This window comes from Perissodus microlepis, chromosome 3 (genome assembly GCF_051167445.1).
Source record: "Perissodus microlepis isolate ML-2025 ecotype Zambia chromosome 3, ASM5116744v1, whole genome shotgun sequence".
NCBI classification, from domain to species: Eukaryota; Metazoa; Chordata; class Actinopteri; order Cichliformes; family Cichlidae; genus Perissodus; species Perissodus microlepis.
In genome coordinates, this window is record NC_140463.1 from 50,753,815 (window position 1) to 50,778,534 (window position 24,720).

A 24,720-nucleotide genomic window follows, 5' to 3' on the forward strand; every position below is an offset into this window, starting at 1 on the left:
TTAAACCCCCCAAAATATGACTATCCAGAGTTGGGACCAGGAAGCAGAGTTGCAGTCTTACACGCCTCTCTGCAGCTTCTCACCTCCTGCTAACCCACTGACAACCAATCTCCTTTGTGACTGTGTCAGCTCCCAAACAGACAAAAAAAACAAACTAAAAACCAGCAACAAACAACTTAAACATAAAAAATCACAAAGAAAGAACAATATAGTATCCACATCTGAACCAAAGAGTAAAACAGTGAAATGTGGATTATTAAATATTAGGTCTCTCTCCTCCAAGTCTCTGTTAGTACATGACTTAATAATTGATCAATAAATCGATTTACTCTGCCTTACAGAAACCTGGTTGCAGCCAGATGATTATGTTAGTTTAAATGAATCAACACCCCCGAGTCATTCTAACTACCAGAAATCTCAAAGCACAGGCCGAGGGGGCGGTGTGGCAGCAATTTTCCACACCAGCCTATTAATTAATGACAGACCCAGACAGAAGACAGACTTTTAATTCATTTGAAAGCCTGATGCTTAGCCTTGTCCAAAATGACAGACTCAAACATGCATTTAATCTGTTATTAGACTCAATTGGCTTCTCTCAAAATGTAAAAGAACCCACCCACCACTTTAATCACACTCTAGATCTTTTTTTTAACATATGGCATAGAAACTGAACATTTAACAGTGTTTCCTGAAAACCATCTCCTGTCTGATCATTTCCTAATAACATTTACATTTACAATAATTGATTACACAGCAGTGGAGAGTAGACTTTATCACAGTAGATGTCTTTCTGAAAGCGCTGTAACTAAGTTTAAGAATATAATCCACCCGGGGACTTCCGGTGAAGATGGTTGGCTAGAAGACGTGCTTTCACTGTGCTCCCGCTCCCAACTGTATTTATTACAGTGTAATGCGCGTTACTGTCTATATTTTTATCTAAACTACTGACTGAGAGTTTTGGGAATATGCAACAGCCCTAAATACACTTTTTGGACGACAAGTAATGTCGAAACAGACAAAGATACAGACTCGAAAGACGACGGCCGCCATGACAAACGGTGCTAGCCAAACTGATATGCTAGTAGCAATAGGCGACCAGCCCTCACCCCCGGTGGACACCGCAGCATCCGTGAGGTGACTAATAGCGTCAGTTAGGTAATTGACCAAAAACTGTCTACACTGTCTGGGACACTGGAGAAAATTTCGTCCTCGCTGGAAAACGTCTCCAAACGCGTCACGGAGGCAGAGCAGAGAATCTCAGATGTGGAAGACGGGGTGACTGACCTCGCGGGAAGACTGGCTGAAGCTGAGGAGAAGATTAAGATCATGGCAAAAAGCTTGGATGATTTAGAGAACCGCAGCAGGCGCGACAACATCCGCATTATTAATCTGAAAGAAGGCGCGGAGGGTGAGAGTCCTATTCAGTATTTTGAAGCCTGTCTGCCTGCTACGCTCGGGCTGGGGAACAGCTCCACGGGTAAAGCCCACATTAAAATTGACCGTGCACACCGGGGCCTCGGCCCGCGGGGTGCTCACCCCAGGCCGGTGATTATTAAGCTCCACAACTCAGACAAACCGCGGATAATGGCAGCAGTGAGAGCGGCCCCAAAACTTCACTACAACGGACAGCGGATCTTTATACAGCAGGATTTTTCCTACGCGACTCGTGAGAAACAACGGGGATTTAATGCTTCTTGTCGTGCCTTAATTGACAAGGGCATCCGCTTCAGAATGCGCTACCCAGCGACGCTCGTGTTGAATCACAATGGCACTGAACACAAGTTTGATTTGCCTAAAGATGCACAAAGTTTCATCAACTAATACTTGTCCCGTACAAACTGTGGCACTGTTGGATTTAACTTAGAACATGACATTGGTTCAGCACGCCATAGGACGCGCAAGTCCACTGTGTTTAATGCAGCTTGAGGGAAAAGAGACAGTTTAAAGGGAAAATAGAGATTTGTTCATTCTTCATACTTAAAGTGGCTTTAGGGCCAATATCTAGTATACAGTACTAATTGTTTACTCAGTCTTTAATTTTGTTTCACAACTTACAGTAACCCGATTTTATTCAGGTTTGGGAAGCAGGGGTGGGGTTTTGTCCTTTTTAATTCTTTTCTCCCGTGGAGTGAAACTTCTTTTGGTTGCACTGGTCTTGTAATACCACCCAGTGGGTGACTTTTTCGTTTTCCTTTTCCTTTTTTTGTTTTTGTTTTGTTTTGTTTGTTTTTGGTTTGTGATATTTTGACGTTTATCCTAATTCCTATATTCTTATGCTGTTTGTTGTTGTGTGTAAGGGTTCCTTTGCCATTCGTTTATGATGGTTTTGTTCATGTCAGCACGGCCAGTCCAGGCCATGGGTTAAATCTTTTACAGTGTGTTTATTATAATGGGTCTTTTTGTTTGCTTCGGGTTGACAATCTTTGTCCAGTGACTGACAACTTTTACAATGAGTAACATAAAAATTCTAACTCTCAATGTCAAGGGAATTAATCATGTTATTAAGAGATGCAAAATATTTTCCTCACTCAAAAAAGATAGAGTGCAGATTGCATTACTGCAAGAGACTGACCTAACAAATTCTGATCACTTAAAAGAGGAATAGTAAATTTGTCCCACCCAATCATGCTTGAGTTTTAACTCTAAAAGTAGAGGCGTTGCAATATTGATCCATAAAAATCTACCGTTCACTCTAAATACTATTGTAAGGGATACGGACGGACGATTTATTCTGATTACTGGGCTTTTATATGGGGAACAAATTCTATTAGGAAGTGTTTATGCACTAAATACTTTTGATAGATTGTTTTATTTAAACCTTCTAGCAAAAACCTCCTCTGTGTGTCCGAATCACATAATAACTGGTGGGTTTGAGTCCTGAAACTGATTATAATCCACCAAAATCTCAACCACCTTCAAAAATGGCAAAGGCTACAATGGACTTCTGCTCAGATCTTGGTCTTTTTGATGCCTGGAGAGTTTGTAATCCACATGTGAAAGACTTTACATTTTTCTCACGCCCCCATTTTTCTTTTTCCAGAATTGATTACATGTTTGTTTCTAGATCTGTCCTTGACAGAACTCGGGGTTGTTTGATCAACACATGTGCTCTCTCAGACCACTCATCAGTCTCAATGGAGTTATTACCACCTTATTATGATCCCTTGTCTAGACACTGGTGGCTAAACCCAGCTCTCCTTATTGACCCTGAATTTGTAAAATATTTAGAAGATCAGTGGGAACTTTTTCTTTCTACAAATGACTTACCGGGGGTTAGTGCTTCTACTCTATGGGAGGCGGGTAAGGCATTTCTCAGGGGCTCTATTATCTCTTTCACCTCAGTGAAAAAGAAGAGCACCTTAGCCAAACAATTAGTACTTGAACGCGACATTACTAACTTGGAGAGGGAGTTTAAGAAATCCTCATCTGTTTCTGTGCTTATGAAACTGGATGCAGCCAGATCAGCCCTGGACCAACTACTAACTCAGAAAGCAGAAACTGCAATGTTTTATGCAAAACATAGATTATTTGAATCGGGCAACAAACCTGGAGGCTTACTTGCCCGACTTGCCCAGGGGAAAAAGGGCTCTTATGCAATACCCTCTCTAAAAGATAAGAAAGGTGTGATACAATTTGAGGCTAAACTTATCAGCAAAATAATGAAAGAGTTCTATCAGGACTTATATTCCCCTGAGTGTCAAAATACTGTAGACACTAGGAAATTGTTTCTTGATAATGTTAATCTCCCTATACTATCAGAGGAAAGTCGATTAGATATTTGCAGTCCTATTAGGGCGCAGAAAATCTTAGATGCAATCAAATCCTTACAGAGTGGAAAAGCTCCAGGCCCTGATGGATTTGGGCCAGAGTTTTATAAAAAAAATATGGCCAAACACATGGTGGGTCCTTTATTAAAAATGTATGTAGAATCTCTTGAGAGGGGCACACTTCCACACACCGTAAATCTTGCCCATATATCCCTGATCTTAAAGAAGGATAAACCTGCAGATCTGTGTACATCTTACAGACCTATAAGTTTACTTGGTGTAGATTGCAAGATTCTGTCCAAAATTTTATCTAGACGATTGGAGGAGGTTCTGCCAGTTCTGATAAAGCCTGACCAAACGGGTTTTGTCAAGAATAGATACTCGCGCTGTATGTACGCCGACTCATAAATGTTGTGCAATTCTCTCAGAACACCAATTATAGGGCTCTTGCAATTTCAGTGGATGCTGAGAAAGCATTTGATCGGGTGGAGTGGGAGTATCTATTTGATGTTTTGGACAGATTTGGTTTGGGATCTGAATTTGTCAAGTGGGTCAAACTGTTGTATGGGGCCCCAGCTGCACGGGTACTGGTTAACGGCTCAGTCTCAGATGTTTTTCCACTGGGTAGAGAAACACGTCAGGGATGCCCCCTTTCTCCCCTACTGTTTGCACTTGCATTGGAGCCACTGGCAGAGGTTATAAGAACTGACCCTGAGATCTGTGGGGTAACCTTGTTGAATACTGAATACAGAATTTCCCTTTACGCGGATGATGTGTTGCTCTCTGTCACTAAGCCAGAAACATCTGTTCCTGCACTGACACATATCATTAATCAATTTGGCCTTTTTTGAGGGTATAAAATAAATTATGATAAATCTGAAGCTTTGCCACTGGGTGATGGGGGAGGTGGGACACTCCTAATTTTCCTTTCAGGTGGTCAACCACAGGTTTTACATATTTAGGTATTAGGGTGTCCGCAGACACAACAGAGTTGTACAAGTTGAACTTTAAACCAATTGTGGCCTCAATCAAGAATGACCTCAATAGATGGTTTGACCTTCCCCTATCTTGGACGGTCGCAGCAGATGGCCGCCCCTCCCTGAGCCTGGTTCTGCTGGAGGTTTCTTCCTGTTAAAAGGGAGTTTTTCCTTCCCACTGTCGCCAAAGTGCTGCTCATAGGGGGTCATATGATTGTTGGGTTTTTCTCTGTATCTATGAAGCGCCTTGAGGCGACTTTTGTTGTGATTTGGCACTATATAAATAAAATTGAATTGAATTGAATTGAATAAGTTTAATCAAAATGAATGTTTCACCCAGAATATTATATCCCATACAAATGTTGCCTCTCAGGATCAACAGAGAAACATTCTCAGAGATTGAGGGATATCTTTCTAAATTTATATGGCATGGGAAGAAATCTAGACTAGTGATGGGTCGGTCGCGAACGAAATGGCTCTTAGAGCCGGGTCTTTGACGTGAACGACGGGAGCCGGCTCCTTATCGCGAGCCGTGTTTTTTTTTTTCTTTCTTTCTCTCACCCTCTCTCTCGCACTTTTTTTCCGCTTCACTCAGCATGCGAGCCTTGTGCTTTAAGCTGGGAAGAGGGGGGAGGGGCGGTAGTTACACTCAGTAGCACAGGAACAGAGCAGGAGGGAGAGAGAGAGAAAGAGAGCCAAGGCCAACAACGTGACATTAGAAAGGTATAGTAATCATCCACAACTATTTTCAGTTGCAGATGATAAAGGATTCAGAAAGTTTATTCATGCAGGTCCATATGACAGAGAATATGCATGTTCTTTTTGTTTTCATATTATAATTTATATTTAATTGTGTTGTGGTTTGCAGTGTTTTGTGTTGTTTCACTTTAAATTTGTAAAAGGAAAAAGCTGAAAATTTAGTTAAAAGTTGAAATGTGAATAGTTGATTTTTCTATTATATGATTTATTTATTACATTTTATGTGGAGTGAATAAATAAAAGTATATTTACGGTGGCCCCTACAGACAAAGCACATAAAAACTTCAAATCACGTACGAACCCTGAAGCACGTACAAACTCCAAAACACGTAAAAACTCCAAAACACGTAAAAAACACGTACAAAGTCTGAAGCACGTACAAACTCCAAAACACGTACAAACCACGTACAAACTCTGAAGCACGTACAAACTCCAAAACACGTACCAACCCTGAAGCACGTACAAACTCCAAAACACGTAAAAACTCCAAAACACGTAAAAAACACGTACAAACTCTGAAGCACGTACAAACTCCAAAACACGTACAAACTCTGAAGCACGTACAAACTCCGAAGCACATACAAACTCCAAAACACGTACAAACTCCAAAACGTAAAAACTCCAAAACACGTACAAACTCTGAAGCACGTACAAACTCCAAAACACGTACAAACCCAGAAGCACGTACAAACTCCAAAACACGTACAAACCCAGAAGCACGTACAAACTCCAAAACACGTACAAACTCCAAAACACGTACAAACTCCAAAACACGTACAAACCCAGAAGCACGTACAAACTCCAAAACACGTACAAACTCCAAAACACGTAAAAACTCCAAAACACGTAAAAAACACGTACAAACTCTGAAGCACATACAAAAGACAACAGAAGTGCTCCAGGATGCTAGGGGCAGTGTTGAACTTTTGTTACCTAGTGGCTACACAAGCCAGCAAGTACCAACGACCGGATTTGGTGTGTGGTAATAGCAGGTAAATGAACATTTATTTATTTTTTTATTATTTGACTATATATGAATGCTTGTGTATAAATACACAAACAATACACATATGCTTTCATGCTTTCAATTGTGTAATTTAAGTGATCTAGGTAGCTCTGTTTTGGAAGTTCAGTTCATGCTACAAAATGTGTTTTGGAGTTTGTACGTGCTTTTTGGAGTTTGTATGTGTTTTGTCTCTAGGGGCCACCGCATATATTTATATATAAATATATATAAATAAAACCACTTTTTTTTTACATTAGTAATTCCCTTTGTGCATAATTTTATATTATTGTTAATAATAAATTAATTAAAGCAACAAAACAACCTGAAGAGCAGGTTCGGAGCCGAAAGAGCCGGCTCTTTTTAGAGAACCGGCTCTTTCGGTTCGGCTCACTAAAAAGAGCCGGAAGTCCCATCACTAATCTAGACTAAAGATACAGATTTTACAACTACCTGCAGATGAGGGGGTCTATGGAACGCCAGGACTGCCATAATGAATTAATTAAATACACCATTAAATAATTAATTAAATGTGGCAATAATTAATTAAAATTGGAATTAATGAATTAAATAAATAGTTATGACACATGTAATTAATTAATTATTGACACATTTAATTAATTATTTATGTATTTCACATTTTAATTAATTATTGACACATTTCATTAATTAATTAATGATATATTTAATTAATTATTTATGTATTTCACATTTTAATTAATTATTGACACATTTCATTAATTATTTAATGATATATTTATTTATTTCATTTTGGCAGTCCTGGCGCCTGGCTCTCATCTTGAATTAATTTTATCTGTCAGCCTCACCCATCAAACCCAGGGGGCGGGGTTAACGCTGATTGAGTCAAAACCATTGCTTTGGCCTGGTGGCCATTGTTTTTAGCACACAACAACTGCCATGTGGAAACTAACAGAACTGAACTTTGAAAAACCCTGTTTGTGTGTCACCAAATACAGTTTTAATATTTTTTAGCCGAGAATGTAGCGGTTTAATCTTCAGATGTCTGGTCGGTTTGTCAAGATAGAGCCTCTTTGCAAAAGTGCTTCGATGATTTCGGAGATGTCTGCCCAGTCTCACGGCAAAGTGTGGGATAGACCCGCTCGCCTCGCAAGCAATCGAGCTGTTATTACCACCGACAAAGCGCAGGCCCCGGTACACAGCTGTAATAACCCCCGCTGACACTGACTTCTTTTGCTGAGGTTATATTTATCGGGGTTTTATTTCCTGATGTTCTTATGTGTCCTACGTGTTTCAGTCGCCAATTCTGAATTATAACTAACATTAAAAACATGTTTAAGGAGGAGAGAGAGCAAATAAATTTGATTAACAGCTGATCTTTGGGTTTTTGTTCAGTAATCAGCGTGACCTGTGTATAAACGCATAAAAAAGATAACGTTGGTGTTCCCGTCATGTAGTAACTGCTGGCTTTAACTGTACAAAGGTTGTTCGACACTATGAAACACATACAGACTTCATGATGTTCGGCTAATATTTTTATTGTGAATATTATTCATGAGGGTAAACGGCCCCGTACACCATGGAGCAAGATCAGCATATCCACGATATCTTCAGCTCTCTGAGTTAACCCAGAGTTTCCCAGCTGACTAATCTAACGGTCATCTACGAATATGTCACGGGTCATATCAATATGATTTTACAGAAAAGCATCCTTAATACTGCCAACTATTCCAGAGACGTGAAAATCTACAGCATAAAGACCAAAAAATATAGCAGTCTAACGCAACACTGTAACAGAGATGAACCGTCAGTTTGTCGCAGATCAAAGTGGAATGAAAGTGATTGGTTGAACAGGTGTTCGTGATCTGTGTTATCTGCATTTTCATCAGTGTAAGAGACTCAGCAGCAGATTAGAATAACAGTTATACATTTAATAAATTACCAAATGAATCCACGCAAGAAACGAGCAAACCTGTTCCGACAATTTGAGTTTGTATTCCCTCCGCTGCAGACTCGCTGCTGTTTAAATGTTTGAGAGGAAGATTAGATATAAAGCAAACGTCAAACATAGACTCAGTCTGCGTTCACATTTGATATGAGGCCAGCACGTATAGTGGCTGTGTCCTGTTTTAAGATCATACATGTAAAATTGTTGTCTGACCTCCGTCGATCCAGCCGCTCAGAGTCCGTGGTTACCATGGTTACTGCATAAGCAGCTATAATGTTAACAGCTGGCACTGAGGAAACCAACCGGCAGCATGAGTGTTTATGTTTTTCGTTGCAAAAGAACCGTCTGAATGGTTAACTGAACTTAACTTGGATAAATTATAGGAGTATCACAGATAACGCCCATGTGAGCTATGTGACTGTTCACCACTACACTGAAATCAGTAGGCTATTACTGAAATACACGTGCTATATCATAAACTATGATATAAATAGGGAGGTCCTACTAACATGTTTAGTTTTAAAGGACACCTTCCTGCCTTTAGTCTCATTCATGAGCAGTATTAGTTTTCTTCTAACATCCAGAAGTCTGCACGATGTGTTTCATAGTTTGTAACAAACCTTTGACAGTTAAACATAACATGACCGAAAAAGCAAAAAAAAAAAAAAAAAGCAAAAAAAAAAGAGAGAGAGAAATAAATCACACAAATTATATGTTAACCTCATTTATTTTTAGTTAAGTAAACTCTAAAAATTCTAACAGACAGCTGGTGCTTAGAATACAGTTGAATAACTATTAAGAAACAGATGATATAATATTTCTGTCCAGGTTGCAGTCTGCATGATGAACATGCTGTTGCAAACCCTGCTCCTCTCGGTGGAAATGCGCCTTCTCTTTCCTCTTTGTATAAAACATTTTAAAAGTCAGTTTAATCTCAAAATTCACTGTTAAATCCAAAACACACCAGATAAAGAAAAGTGAATGCTTCAGTCTAACACAGTGAACCATTAAAGGTCTGTAAAACTATGCAGTTATGAAACGTAACTTTAACCTCAGCCAAACCGATTTGCTCAGTTGTAAATAAAACAGCGAAGTAAACGTGACCCGACAGACAAAACCTGAGTGAATTAGGTCCAGCGTTTAACCACTGAGAGCTAAAACTCAGGTGAGGTTTCAAAGCTGTGTGCGGGTGATTGGACATCAGCCGCCGATGAAGCTGGTTCGCCTATAAAGTGCTCTGTAAGGAAACAAGCTCCAGCAGCTCTGCGCTCGGGAAAAATACTATATTTACTTATCTTGTGCAGAAAAATGCGCTGACATTGCTTTATATCGAGCACCGGCTGCCCAGTTAAACTGTGACTATCACCAGGTAACGTAGGCGTGTTTCTTGAATTAGCAGCAGGTGTTAAACAGCTGAAAGGTGAGGAGGAGGATGCATGCAGGTAAACTGAGGGTCTGTTGAGCTGATCGCTGGTTTCGTGAGAAAAATGTCAGCTCGTTCTTTATGTTACAGAAGCACAGAGACACAAGACCAGGTGGAAAGAGACGATCGTTCGGTGAAAATGAGAATCTGCAAATGCAACATGTGGAACACGGAGAGTGGAATATGTAAACAAACCGGTTAACGTGACCCCCTCGGTGCACTCTGCATGCTGACTGTTAGCAGAGCTAGTGAAATCTCTGAAAACATCTGAGCACTTTTGCAAACATGTTCTATGTTGACAACCTGACCAGACATGTGAAGATTACGGCGCGACATTCGCGGCTAAAACACTGTTAAAAGTGTAGTTGGTGACAGAAAAACGGGGTATTTTAAAACTACACCACCACCATTGCTGCCTGTGATTTGAAATGCATTCTGGGATACCTGGCTGCCCCAAGTCTACACAAGCAATCGATTATCTAGAATTGACCTGTTTTGACTTACTTTGCACGGCAACCAATCAAATGTTAGAGAAGCTGCATGGGCAGCGTTAACCCCGCCCCCTGAGTTTGATGGGTGAGGCTGACAGATAAAATTAATTCAAGATGAGAGCCAGGCGCCAGGACTGCCAAAATGAAATAAATAAATATATCATTAAATAATTAATGAAATGTGTCAATAATTAATTAAAATGTGAAATACATAAATAATTAATTAAATGTGTCAATAATTAATTAATTACATGTGTCATGCCTATTTATTTAATTAATTCCAATTTTAATTAATTATTGACACATTTAATTAATTATTTAATGGTGTATTTAATTAATTCATTATGGCAGTCCTGGCGTTCCATAGGGGGCAGGCACTTCCTAACGTTTTATATTATTACTGGGCTTGCCATGCACAAATAATCTCAGGGTGGTTACATTCCTTTCTATACCAAGGCGGTAGATACTTGGTGCTGTGACCCTCTTTCGCCTCTTAGTCTTTTATCTATTTTTTTCTTTTTTTTCTTTTTTCTTTTTTGTAGAAGTGGATTTTATGTCTTGTCAACTTTCGAGACAGGTGTTGTGTGGGGCTTGATTTTTGACAGAATAAAATAAAAGAAAAAAAATAGACACCGTAGAGACACATTACTTGAGTTGAATTGCATGATAATAATATGTATTTATCTGTCATTTTCAATCAGCACTGTGAATCAGATCTGTGCTACTCTGAAAGAGAACCCAGTTACAGTGATAAACAGCATTTTATCACTACCACGAAAAGACATTTTGCACTTGTTTCTATTATACATTTGTTTTTCTTAATCTTAAAAGTCTTAAAAGTGTGATACCGTACTAGTGCAGTTGATGGCATGACATGCAAAAAGAGGTGTTTAATAGTGAAATTATTTCTGACACCAAGAGGAAGGTCAGCCAGATCAATAGATAAAAGAAACAACATGAAGTGGCCTTCATGTTGTTTCTTTTATCTATTGATCTGGCTGACCTTCCTCTTGGTGTCAGAAATAATTTCATTTTGATGCCTACACTTAAAGTTTGGCATAATATTGCTGCCCACGTCGGAAGAAGAGGTTTTTCTAGTCTTCCTCTTGTGTTAGGGTCGGCACTGACCCATTTTAAATTTCAAATGCATAAAAAAATCACATACATTTGTTTATTGTATCAAGGCTTTTTGACTTTGTCGGGAACCTCTATTTCTACAAAATAAAACAAAAACATTTTTTTTCACTAAATTATAAAATGCCCTAGTTGAAATTATGACCTTTGTGTTGTTAGGGTTGGTTTCGACCCAGTTATAATATTATGAGTATATAGCAATAATTAGAGCCAAAACTGAAATCATAAGTGCACTGTCAATTGACACACTGACAGCTAGCTCCTCTCCTAATCATATGAGCTTCAGGGGATTCTTATTTTGCGTGTTTTTGCAATATACCTGCACAAAAACAACAAAAACAAAGACGGGCATGTCAAGACATGTGAGGTGAATTCACTCATTTGAGAGGCCATTTGACTTCCAGAGTGCACATTTACAATTTGCAGCATACAAAAATGAGAAGATTTACAGTGAGCCAAGTTCTGGATCATATTTTTGGTGAAAATGAAGTAGAGGACAACGAGCAGCATAGCAATTCAGATGGGCAAGTTTCTGAGGGGGAAGACAATGTGGACTATCATCCAGAAAACACAGACACATCTGATCAGAGGTGGAGGTCGCTGGTGCTGAAGCTACTCCTGCTGAAAGATTCAAGTCCAAAAATGGTAAGATCTTTTGGAGCTCAGTACCTCATGAGCAGGGCAGCTGCTGCAAATGTCATCAAAATGACCCCTGGAATCACAAGGTTTGCTCTGACCAAAGTCAGTGACATCAAGAGATGCTTTGAGCTATTTATGCCATTGTCACAAAAAAGGATCATTATTGCTATGATGAACCTTGAAGGAAAAAAAAGTCCAAAGATAGTTATGAGGAATACCTGGATGCTTTCATTGGTGTTCTTCTTCTTGCTGGAGTGTACAGATGCTGCAATGATGCCACTGATAGTCTATGTGACGCATCGAAAGGCAGAAATATTATCCAGGCAACAATGTCACTTCACACATTTGATATCATTTTGATTCAAGAGTCCTCTGATTTGACAACAGAGAGACCAGACCGAGGTCTGACAAGCTTACTCCCATCAGGGATGTCTGGGAGAGATGGATGCACCTTCTTCCGCTGATGTTCATCCCAGGGCCAGAGGTGACAGTGGATGAACGTCTTGTCCACTTTTTGAGGAAAATGCCCCTTCCGGCAATACATATCCAGTAAGCCAGGGATATACGGCAGAAAAATCTGGGAAGCCTGTGATGCCAAAACCAACTATACCTGGAATGTACAGATTTTCACAGTCAAAGCTGTGAGTGGCATCCCTGAGAAGAACCAGTGAAAATGTTCTCAATATGACCACAGCACTGCAGGGTCACAATATCAGTTGTGATATTTTATTTTATTTTTATTTTTATTTTTTTTACCAGATATGACCTGGGACAAGAACTTCACAAAGGAAACTTCACAAAGACACAGCTGTATCATCAGGAAGTGATAAAAAGCCCACAATTACCCACGACTATAACCAAAACAAAGGAGAAGTGGACTTTTCTTTGTTTTTTTTAGTTTATGTTAAAGGTCTACTGCTGAAGAAGAAACTTTTTTTGGCTTTTCTTGATGTAAATATCTATGGGTCGAAACTGACCCGTAGCACCATAGGTGTCATTTTAGTTATTAATATTAAAATGAAAAAATCAATAAAACAGATTTATTTAAGAGATGTGTCCTATACTCCTCAATAATACTCCGGTAACACAAAAACCTTTTATTTAATATGATTCTCTCTTTTTTTTTTTTTTAATTAAAATTGAGGGTTATTGTGACAAAAAAAGACCCAGAGGCCCACACCAAAAGTATTAAAACCAACATTTTCATGGATAAGGAAGCCTAACAAGGTAACCAAGGGATGAGAAACAAATTGGATGTTAACTTATTGTTTTTAGTGTATTTTATAGCTGATTTAATACACGGGTCAAAACCGACTCGTTAACATAAGACATGATAACAGAAAGCTAACACAAGAGGAAGGCTAGTGCACTACAACCTATAATTAGGAATAAAGCTTTCCTCCCAGGTATTGGCATTAGTATATTTGATGATTGGTGTTCTAAAGATATAAGATTTATTTGCGATGTTTCTGTTTGAAAGGGGTAGTTTTATGGCCTTTAATCATATTCAAATTAAATATAATTTACCACAGAAAGACTTCTTTGGGTTCCTCCAAGTAACGCATTTTGTTAACTCCCTTAAATTCCCAGCCAATCAACCAGTTTTGAATCCTATTGAAAGCTTTCTTCTTAAATTTAATGAGGAAATAATCACAAAAAAGAAATTTATCTCTCTTTGTTATGGGAAATTATTGTCTTTGAATTTTGTAACCACTGATAAGGCCAGGGTTTGGTGGGAAACCGACCTCGAAGTTCAGCTTAGTGCAGAAGCATGGTCCAAAACTTTTAGATCTGCCAATAAATTGTTTTCCTGTAGCAGACTCCAGGAAAGCCATTACAGAATCTTACATAGACTGCAGCGTACGCCAGAGTTTCTAAATAAAATTTATCCTCAGATTTCTCCTCTTTGTGTAAAGTGCAATACGGATATGGGGACATACTACCATTGCATATGGCAATGTCCTTTAATTACTAGATTTTGGGAAAGTATTGCTATAGAGCTTTGCTCAATCTTTCGCCAGTGATGCATTCTGTAAGATATGGCAGCCTTTGCTTGATCACCTACCTCGTGACCTTGCTGTGCTATTACATAAAAGGGGATCACATTTTGTTTTTAAACACAATAATTGATGTCTGTATTCCCTTTTTTTTTCTCTCCCCCACTTTTTTTCGTTTTTTCTTTCCCTTGACTTCAAATGTGAAACACTGTACATATTTTGACCCAGACATGTACATCTGTAAATCAAGTACCTGTATTTGTTTTTTTCTTCTCTTTTTCTGATTTTTATTTGGCTGTGCTGATTTGTTGCTGTTTGTGTTGTTCAAAAAAAAACAATAAAATCATTGTTTAAATATATATATATATATGTATATTCCACCCACTGTTATCATCTTCAATGCCCTGTACCAACACAGAGCACAGCAGCTATCTGAACGCTACCCCAACAGAAGTTGATTATCTTGTTAATAATTTTACCTCCTCACTATGTATGACTCTGGATACTGTAGCTTCTGTGAAAACTACGTCTCAAATCAGAAGTACCTGACTCCGTGGTATAATTCTCAAACACGTAGCCTAAAGCAGATGACTCGTAAGCTGGAGAGGAAATGGCGTGTCACAAATTTAGAGGATCATCATTTAGCCTGGAGACATAGTTTGCTGCTTTATAAGAAAGCCCTCCGCAAAGCCAGAACATCTTACTATTCATCACTGATTGAAGAAAATAAGAACAACCCCAGGTTTCTCTTCAGCACTGTAGCCAGGCTGACAAAAAGTCAGAGCTCTTTTGAGCCAACCATCCTTTTAACGTTTACTAGTAATGACTTCATGAACTTCTTCACAAATAAAATTCTTATCATTAGAGAAAAAATTACCAATAATCCTCCCACAGATGTAATATTATCTACAGCTACTCTTAGTACCATTGATGTTAAGTTAGACTCTTTTTCTCCAATTGATCTTTCTGAGTTAACTTCAATAATTACTTCCTCCAAACCATCAACGTGTCTTTTAGACCCCATTCCTACAAAACTGCTCAAAGAAGTCCTGCCATTAATTAATTCTTCAATCTTAAATATGATCAACCTATCTCCAGTGTTGGGAAGGTTACTTTTAAAATGTATTTCATTACAGATTACAGAATACATGCCCCAAAATGTATTCTGTAACGTATTCCGTTACGTTACTCAATGAGAGTAACGTATTCTGAATACTTTGGATTACCTAATATATTATCATGCTGTTTACAACTATGTGAATGTACTATTGCTGTGATTTATTACTGTTACTGAAGGTCCGCGGCTCCGAACCGTAGTAAAGGGACCTCTGGCTAATACGGTGGGTTCTGTGTCGGACTCGTAGCCGAAAAATAGCTTTACTTTGTTGTCTGGGTCAACTTTGCTTGCGACAGACAGAGAGAGGCGTTGAAAGGCTGCTCCAACGGAACTTATTGTTTTTGGAGGAAAACCGGAACACGGTGTACAGTCGAGTCTTAATAGCTTATTTACAGCTGGGCTCGTCAGGCACTCTTCTTGGCTGCAGTGGTTATTATTATATTTACATGCTTCCAGCTCCCGCTTTTGCTCGATGACAGCTCGTACTTTTCCTTTTTCTCCCTCCCTCGCTCACAGACACATAACGTGTATGGCAGTCCATTCTCCCTGCAGCACGGACTACGCTGCCTATGAAGCTAAATTCTTTAGAGCTATACCGGTAGCATTCTGCCTATTAGCTTAGCACAACAACAACAAAAAGGCGCTCTCTCACCCAGGAAACACGCAGAGAGAGCGTCACCCTGTAACCATGGCAACCGTAACGCTGCCACCTGGAACAACAGAACGTAGCTGTCAAACAAAACCCAAACAGTCCTGACCCGCCACAATATGAAACAGAGAAGTACCGCCGTGTAATCCATTTATTTCAACAAAGTAACTGTATTCTAAATACCACCTTTTTAAACGGTAACTGTAACAGAATACAGTTACTCATATTTTGTATTTTAAATACGTAACGGCGGTACATATATTCCGTTACTCCCCAACACTGCCTATCTCTAATAATCGACTATGTACCACAGGCCTTCAAGCTGGCTGTAGTTAAACCTTTACTCAAAAAGCATCTCTAGACCCAGCAGTCTTAGCCAATTATAGGCCAATCTCCAACCTTCCTTTCATATCAAAAATCCTTGAAAGAGTAGTTGTCAAACAGCTAACAGATCATCTGCAGAGGAATGGTTTATTTGAAGAGTTTCAGTCAGGTTTCAGAGCTCATCACAGCACAGAAACAGCTTAAGTGAAGGTTACAAATGATCTTCTTATGGCCTCTGACAGTGGACTCATTTCTGTGCTCGTCCTGCTAGACCTCAGTGCAGCGTTCGATACTGTCGACCATAATATCCTATTAGAGCGATTAGAACATGCTGTAGGTATTATAGGTACTGTGCTGCAGTGGTTTGTATCATATCTATCTAATAGACTCCAGTTTGTTCATGTAAATGGAGAGTCCTCTTCACACACTTAGGTCAACCATGGTGTTCCACAGGGTTTGGTGCTAGGACCAATTCTGTTTACATTATACATGCTTCCCTTAGGCAGCATCAGTGGAAGACATAGCATACATTTTCACTGCTATGCAGATGACACCCAGCTCTATCTGTCCATGAAGCCAGATAACACACACCAATTAGTTAAACTGCAGGAATGTCTTAAATACATAAAGACCTGGATGGCCGCTAACTTTCTTCTTCTTAATTCAGATAAAACTGAGGTTATTGTACTCGGCCCTTAAAATCTTAGAAATATGGTATCTAACCAGATTCTTACTCTGGATGGCATTACCTTGGCCTCCAGTAACACTGTGAGGAACCTTGGAGTCATTTTTGACCAGGACATGTCCTTCAACGCACATATTAAGCAAATATGTAAGACTGTTTTCTTCCATTTGCACAACATCTCTAAAGTTAGAAATATCCTGTCTCAGAGTGACGCTGAAAAACTAGTTCATGCATTTATTACTTCCAGGCTGGACTACTGTAATTCATTATTATCGGGATTCCTAAAAACTCGCTGAAAAGCCTTCAGCTAATCCAAAATGCTGCAGCAAGAGTACTGACAGGGACTAGAAAGAGAGAGCATATTTATCCCGTTTTGGCTTCCCTTCATTGGCTTCCTGTTAAATCCAGAATTCAAAATCCTGCTCCTCACATACAAGGTCTTAAATAATCAGGCCCCATCTTATCTTAATGACCTTGTAGTACCATATCACCCTATTAGAGCACTTCGCTCTCACACTGCAGGCCTACTTGTTCTTCGTAGAGTATTTAAAAGTAGAATTGGAGGCAGAGCCTTCAGTTTTCAGGCCCCTCTTCTGTGGAACCAGCTTCCAGTTTGGATTCAGGAGACAGAAACTATCTCTACTTTCAAGATTAGGCTTAAAACTCTCCTTTTTGGTAAAGCATATAGTTAGGGCTGGACCAGGTGACCCTGAATCCTCCCTTAGTTATGTTGCAATAGACGTAGGCTGCCGGGGATTCCCATGATGCACTGAGTTTTTCCTTTCCAGTCACCTTTCTCACTCACTATGTATTAATAGACCTCTCTGCATTGAATCATATCTGTTATTAACCTCTGTCTCTCTTCCACAGCATGTCTTTAGCCTGTTTTCCTTCTCTCACCCCAACCGGTCTCAGCAGATGGCCCCGCCCCTCCCTGAGCCTGGTTCTGCCGGAGGTTTCTTCCTGTTAAAAGGGAGTTTTCCCTTCCCACTGTCGCCAAAGTGCTTGCTCATAGGGGGTCATATGGTTGTTGGGTTTTTCTCTGTACCTACGAAGTGCCTTGAGGCGACTTTTGTTGTAATTTGCCACTATATAAATAAAAAAAATTGAAATTGAAATCCTTTGCAGTCAATCACAGCCTGAAGTCTGGAACACATAGACAGACGCTGTGTTTCATCCCTGGTGATGCTTTGCCAGGCCTCTAATGCAACCGTCTTCAGTTCCTCCTTGTTCTTGGGGCATTTTCCCTTCAGTTTTGTCTACAGCAAGTGAAATCCATGCTGAATCGGATTCAGGTCCGGTGATTGACTTGGCCATTGCAAAACAGTCCACTTATTTCCCTTCAAAAACTTTTTGGTTGCTTTTGCAGTATGCTTTGGGTCATTGTCCATCTGCACTGTGAAGCGCCATCCAATGAGTTCTGAAGCATTTGGCTGAATATGAGCAGATAATATTGCCCGAAACACTTCAGAATTCATCATGCTGCTTTTGTCAGCAGTCACATCATCAATAAATACAAGAGAATCATTTCCACTGGCAGCCATACATGCCCACACCATGACACTTCCACCACCATGCTTCACTGATGCGGTGGTATGCTTAGGATCATGAGCAGTTCCTTTCCTTCTCCATACTCTTCTCTTCCCATCACTCTGGTACAAGTTAATCTTGGTCTCATCTGTCTATAGGATGTTGTTCCAGAACTGTGAGGGCTTTTTGAGATGTCGTTTGGCAAACTCTAATCTGGCCTTCCTGTTTGTGGGGCTCACCAATGGTTTACATATTTTGGTGAACCGTCTGTATTCACACTGGTGGAGTCTTCTCTTGATTTTGACTTTGAAATACATACTGTTGTGAAGGGTGTTTTCTTCACTGGGGACAGGATTCTTCGGTCATCCACCACAGTTGTTTTCCGTTGTCTTTTGGTGTTGCTGAGCTCACCGGTGCATTCCTTCTTTTTGAGAATGTTCCAAACAGTTGTTTTAGCCACGCCTAATGCTTTTGCTATCTCTCTGGTGGGTTTGTTTTTTCAGCCTAATAATGGGGCTTGCTTCACTGATAGTGACAGCTCTTTGGATCTCATCTTGACTGTTGACAGCAACATATTCTAAATGCGAATAGCACACTTGAAATGAACTCTGGACCTTTTATCTGCTCATTGTAATTAGGATAATGAGGGAATAACAAATACCTGGCCATGGAACAGCTGAGAAGCCAATTGTCCCATTACTTTTGGTCCGTTAACAAGTGGGAGGCACATATGCAAACTGTTGTAATTCCTACACCGTTCACCTGATTTGGATGTAAATACACTCAAACAAATGCTGACAGTCTGCAGTTAAAGCACATCTTGTTCGCTTCATTTGGAATCCATTGTGGTGGTGTATAGAGCCAAAAATGTTAGAATTATGTCGATGTCCCAATATTTATGGACCTGACAGGACATAAGCAGACCTTTAAGACCAATTGTCTATATCATCAACTTGGTCACTTATAACATCTCAAAGTTTTTAATAGCTTTTGGATCGCTTCAATCCTAAACCCATTGGTAGGCAGCTCTAAACACCATATCCAGAACACATTGGATTTTGTTGAGAAGGCAAGAGATGTCGATATGGATGCAGATGAAACAATAGTCTGATGTTACATTTCTCTTCACTTGTGTTCCACTCAGTGAACCAGTAGATGTACTTCATAAGAAATTATAGGATGACCCTAACCAGTCTCAGCACCGACCAAGTGGGTTTGCTCTTGGAACTGTTTTCGTTCAACATATTTCACATACAAGGGTCAATACTATAGGCATGGTTGTGCCATGGGTTCCCCAGTTTCACACATTATGGCCATGGAAGAAGTGGAAAAGAGGGTTCTGTTATCCTACAATGAAACTGACGTGTCTGTTTTTTCCGAAAGGAAGTACATGAGAATGTCTATCGTTTAAAATATTTAATTTGCTTTAGCAGTTGGAATTTCAAGTTACAGTCCTGGACCTCCATGTGAAATCAGCCATCTGCCTCACACCAAGGACGACCCTGGATCAGGCTGTGCAGTTTTATACCGCAACAAGAAGAAGTGCCACGCCACTTCCGGAAGAAGTGACGTGGCAGTCCTGCTATCTCCCGACAAGTCTTCTCTCCGTTCATGTCCGACCTTGCCTCGTATCTGCGCCTTTCCTTATAAGAGAACAGAGAAGAGAAACACGTTCCTGCCTAGCCTTTATTATTAATATTATTGTACTGATTCTATTTATTATCTATCTATCTTTGGGACATTCTGTTCGGTAGTGACGGCTCGCTTGAAGCCGACGCTCCGGTGCATCAAAAAAATCAACACACTGCTTCAGAAGCACTCTCAGAAGCTTGATTCGTTTGGCCAGAGTCACGTGATCAGTGACGTCCGAAGCTTCATTTAGAACCTAACTGCTTCGGTATCTGATTCAATGGTTTATAAGGAAGTGAATCATTCGCGGCATTTGTGGAGTGTATTGATGGTGACAGATAGCAAACCACTGATATTTCTACTGAGAGATTTGGAGCCAGCGAGGAAGAGAGGAGGTTCTGTTGTGTGGGAGTATTTTGAGTTGATTTTGGTCAATCGGGTGGGTTTTCCAGCTTTGTGTTCTGGCTGTTTGCTTTTGTTTTGTGCGTGTTTATTTTATCTGAAAACGGGAAAAACTTCAAAAATCTGCTTTTCATAATATAAATATCATTAAATAACTTTAGAAAAATTTCCATTTGACTTTTTACATTTAATGTTATACAAATATATATTTTTTATTTTTTTATTAATCTTAAACTGTTAGTCTGCCAAATGTGCAGCAATTTAATTTATTTATTCTCTTTAGCTGATAGTTTGTGGGGCCCAGGTAGACTGTACAATTGCATCTCTACCAGTTTCTCTGCATTCCAGCCTCTTCTATGCCATGTGAAGGGATTTTCCTCAATGCAGGAGAAATTATCTCCACAAAAAGGAACAGGTTCAGCCATCGCACAGTGGAACAAATTTTCTTCTTAAATAAAAATGAAAAAGGGTTACCTTAAATACATCATGTTTTTATTTTCCAAGTTCATAAGCATTTCCCTTTCCATTTCACAATCAATTCGACCCCCAGGTCAAAAATATGTATAGGAAAATTTCCCCAATATAATAATATTTATAAATATACCCGTCTAGCAATTAATTGCATAAGTGCATGGAGGCAGGACCTCACAGCAGAAGAATACTCCATAATGTGTTGTACATTATTATATGTATATTATATGTAACGTGGTATTTTTCAATTATTGTATTTACCAACATCAAGAAGTCACAAGCAAAGAAAGACCACACAATGGTGCATGCTTAAACAAGGACAGTTTACTGGTCAAAAGTATTTATTAAACAAATAAACCACATTTTTTACCCCCAAAAAATACACGTTCAAAGCAACACAACGGCAGCCCAATATCAGACAGAATTCCACGCTGTAGAGTGAGCAATCATAATGAAGTTGGTTTTATTTTGTGGATTCAAGCTGCTCTTCATATTTTTGGCCACAAGCTGTCACCAGAGAGGACTGTGTTGAAAAGCTTTGAGTAATGAACCATTTTTCAATACAAGCTTCAGTGCTTTAGAAAGCTTAATTTGGCCATCACTACTGTTCGGACTCCCTGGGCCCAGAAATTATCATCCTGCCTGTTAACTAGTTATGATATGTAAGCATGTTGCAAAAACCCTCTGCACTTCTCCATGATAATCACACCATCACAATGAGTATATAAAAAAACTGCTTTATTTTGAATTAATCATTTTATTCCTAACAAATTCCTATTTTCACACATATTTTACGTGTGAATCAAAAGAACGTGTTTCGTTCAGCCTGCTATCCCACAGCTTCCCATCCAGTGTGATACTCAGCCTTTCAGCCTTTCCCTCTTAACTGGAGTGGAGTCCTGTGCTCAAGTCAGTGCTAAGTCAGCTGTCGGCCCCCTTTGGTCAGTTACTGGGTCTTACAGACCATCAGCCCGTCCCCTCAGGAGGACACACCAAACGAACACAGGCATTTTACTTTCTAAAAACGATTCAGTGTTTCTTCAAATAATTAAAAGCCTAAGCATGCAAATGAGCAATATACATTTAGCCCTTCCTACATCTCAACATCTAGGGGCTCCAACTTATCTCTCTGCTCAGTCTTGAATCCTTCTCACTTGATTCATCACTGACCCAGACCAACAAAGGCATCTGATAGGATGCCTTATTCAAAAAGAGTTTTTAATTGCTTTGAGTTAGGGAAAGACAAAATATTTCTGCACAAAATAAATGCTTTATATTATTTTTTAAACACAGATCTGAGCATTTTAAAACTATTTTCTATTATCTATCAATAATTTTATTGCTGAACAGAAACCAGAAATTGAAGAATTCTTTGTTATTATTAGTCTTTTGATCACTAGGCATAAAGCAACCTTTTGGAGTTTTGTTGCTTGTAATCAAAAGTGAGTGTATTCAATTTCTTTACTTACTTACTAGTTCAATAACATGGTTCAACTGAGGTGTGAGGGTTTCAACATCTGACATTTTTATTGGAAAGCTGGAAAGTTCTTTGACCTTCGACACATTATCAGAGACAAACGTGATCAGGATACTGAATGCTTTGCAAAATTCTTCACTGCCCTTAATGAGGTTGATCACGTCGTTGGTGGTTGGAAGGTTGAAATTCAGTTTTCCATCGACCTTTTCCATCAGTGACTTTGCAACTGCAAAAATGTTATCAGTAGCCTAAAAAACCAAAATAAAAAATATTAACCAACATTAATGGCACAGGATTTCTTGTAGACATTTTCTGTGCATTTAAAGGTCAGAAAATAAGCAATGCAAGATGATATTACATAGTTAATAATTAGTATTAAGTAGTAATAATACACCATTGCAGGTTTCAGGGACACCCAGCCCATCCGGGATACTCATCAAGTTTTAAATGACTTTGATGGCTTGATATGATATTCAAATTGCAGTCAAAAGTTGCAAAAACTGTATTCTAAGGCTCCAAAAACGATTTGATTGAAAACAGTATGTAGTGTAGGACATACCTTAGATACTGGTTCAAGCTTCATTTCAATAACTGATTCCAGTGGAACATGCATGTCACCCAGGGTGATGATGTCACTTTTGTGTTCTTCCAGCCAACCAGAGAGCTTTTGAACTAAGCCCATTTCAGTTTGGATCACAGCCTTCAGAGCTGCAATGACATCAGTTTTCTTCCCTGCATCCGGATCCCCACTTTTCCATTTTTTTTTAAGCACATCAACTAGTTGCACTGTCATAAGAACCGCAAATGCCAAATTGCCAAAATCTTTTACACAAGCCATAGCAACAGGCCAAACACTGGTCTTCAATGTCTCAATAAACTTAGAATAACCTGAAATCGTTTGTCGTATTTCAGCTATTTCACCAGCTATTGCTTCTGTTTCCATACCTTCTTCTATACCTTCTGCAGCTTCTTCACACATATCCATTACCTCAGTTACTTCTTCCATAACAATTCCTGCCATTTTTGGAATGGAAGGGATCTGTGTTATCCAAAAAAGAAAACATTGTTTAATAACTGTTAGCAGCAACTAATATGGAATAGTTACTAAGAAATGTTGCCTAAGTAGCTTGGAAAGAAAAAAGCATCTGGACTTCTTTAAGTTGCTTGCAGACATTTCACCTCTCATCCGAGAAGCTTCTTAAGTTCTAGGGTCAAATGGTGGAGAGTCCCAATTTGAGCCCTGTGGGAGTATCCCCCCAAGAGGGACAATGGACCCCACAATGATTCTCTACCAAATCTAAGCTAATCACATGCAAATATGCCTATTTGCACTAGTTTACATTATTTAATAGCTTCAGCATAAGTTCTACTATTGTGCCTAGTTTAGTGTCTAGACTAATATAAACAGGATTTTTTTTTTTGCCTGCGCTTTGTTATATCTTGTATTTACAAATTTTATCCAAAAAGTTCATATTATATCATAAAGATTTGTATTTAGGGAAATAATTCATGGTGCCCACGCTGAAAATAAAAAATAAATAAATACACAAATAAACACTACCAGCTACAGAAAGACACATCTTAGAAACAGCCTATGTAGCCTCAGAGTGAGAGATAATGCAAATACTCACAAACTAAATCCAAATGTCAAAGTGGTTGGACGCAAAGTGTTGAGGAGGACTCAGGCTGCCAGCTTTTATGTCTGGTTCAGGGAGGGTGGGGAATTCAACAGAAAACAGGTTGTGTCACATCCTTTTCATGTAACCCCTTCCATATAACTGCCTTATTCCAGTGGAACTTGAACATACCCACACAGGGTTTTTTTTTTTTGTTTTTTTTTGTTGGTTTTTTTTATTTAACCCTTCTTTCCTCAATCTTTCCCTTTCTTCAGACTATCAATTTTGCTGGGCAACTCGCATGCCTTGTCTTTTAAGGCTACATGCATGTGTAACAGAGTTAGAAAATACCTTAGTGAATTTACTCAAAATTGATGTGCTTTGTGAATAGTTGGAGCCACCTGGTGGACAAATACTGCAACTGCAACTTTTAAGGTTCCAAATTGCTGCACAGCGCATGCCTCAGCAAAGGAAATTACTCCCAAGCTGGTGGTAGGTGCTTGTGAGCGATGCTGTTGTCAATTTTGTAGGTGTATTAATGCAAACATTCTTATAGTGGTAATTGTCAACATATATTTTGATTGTAAGCAGTACTAGCATGTATCTTGAAAGTTACAGGCATTCTGATGCATGGGTAGTAACTTTATTCACGAGCAGCATTTTTAGTTAGAATGCTAAGCTAATACTCGTTAGCTAGTCGGGT

At 39.2% G+C, this 24,720-nt stretch overlaps 1 protein-coding gene and 1 pseudogene across 1 annotated transcript; one reads left to right on the plus strand and one right to left on the minus strand.

Moving 5' to 3' along the window:
* The first annotated feature begins 524 nt into the window (after nucleotides 1–524).
* Nucleotides 525–17,584, plus strand: LOC146391803 (uncharacterized; annotated as a pseudogene).
* Nucleotides 17,585–20,958: 3,374 nt separating this feature from the next.
* On the minus strand, nucleotides 20,959–24,064 carry LOC146391804 (uncharacterized). Its single transcript, XM_084917248.1, has 3 exons — nucleotides 24,033–24,064; nucleotides 22,961–23,440; nucleotides 20,959–22,649 (listed from the first exon to the last, which is right to left on the minus strand). The coding sequence occupies exons 2-3, from the start codon at nucleotides 23,420–23,422 to the stop codon at nucleotides 22,386–22,388; spliced, it is 726 nt and encodes a 241-aa protein (XP_084773374.1). The 5' UTR covers nucleotides 23,423–23,440; nucleotides 24,033–24,064; the 3' UTR covers nucleotides 20,959–22,385.
* Between the last annotated feature and the right edge of the window lie 656 nt (nucleotides 24,065–24,720).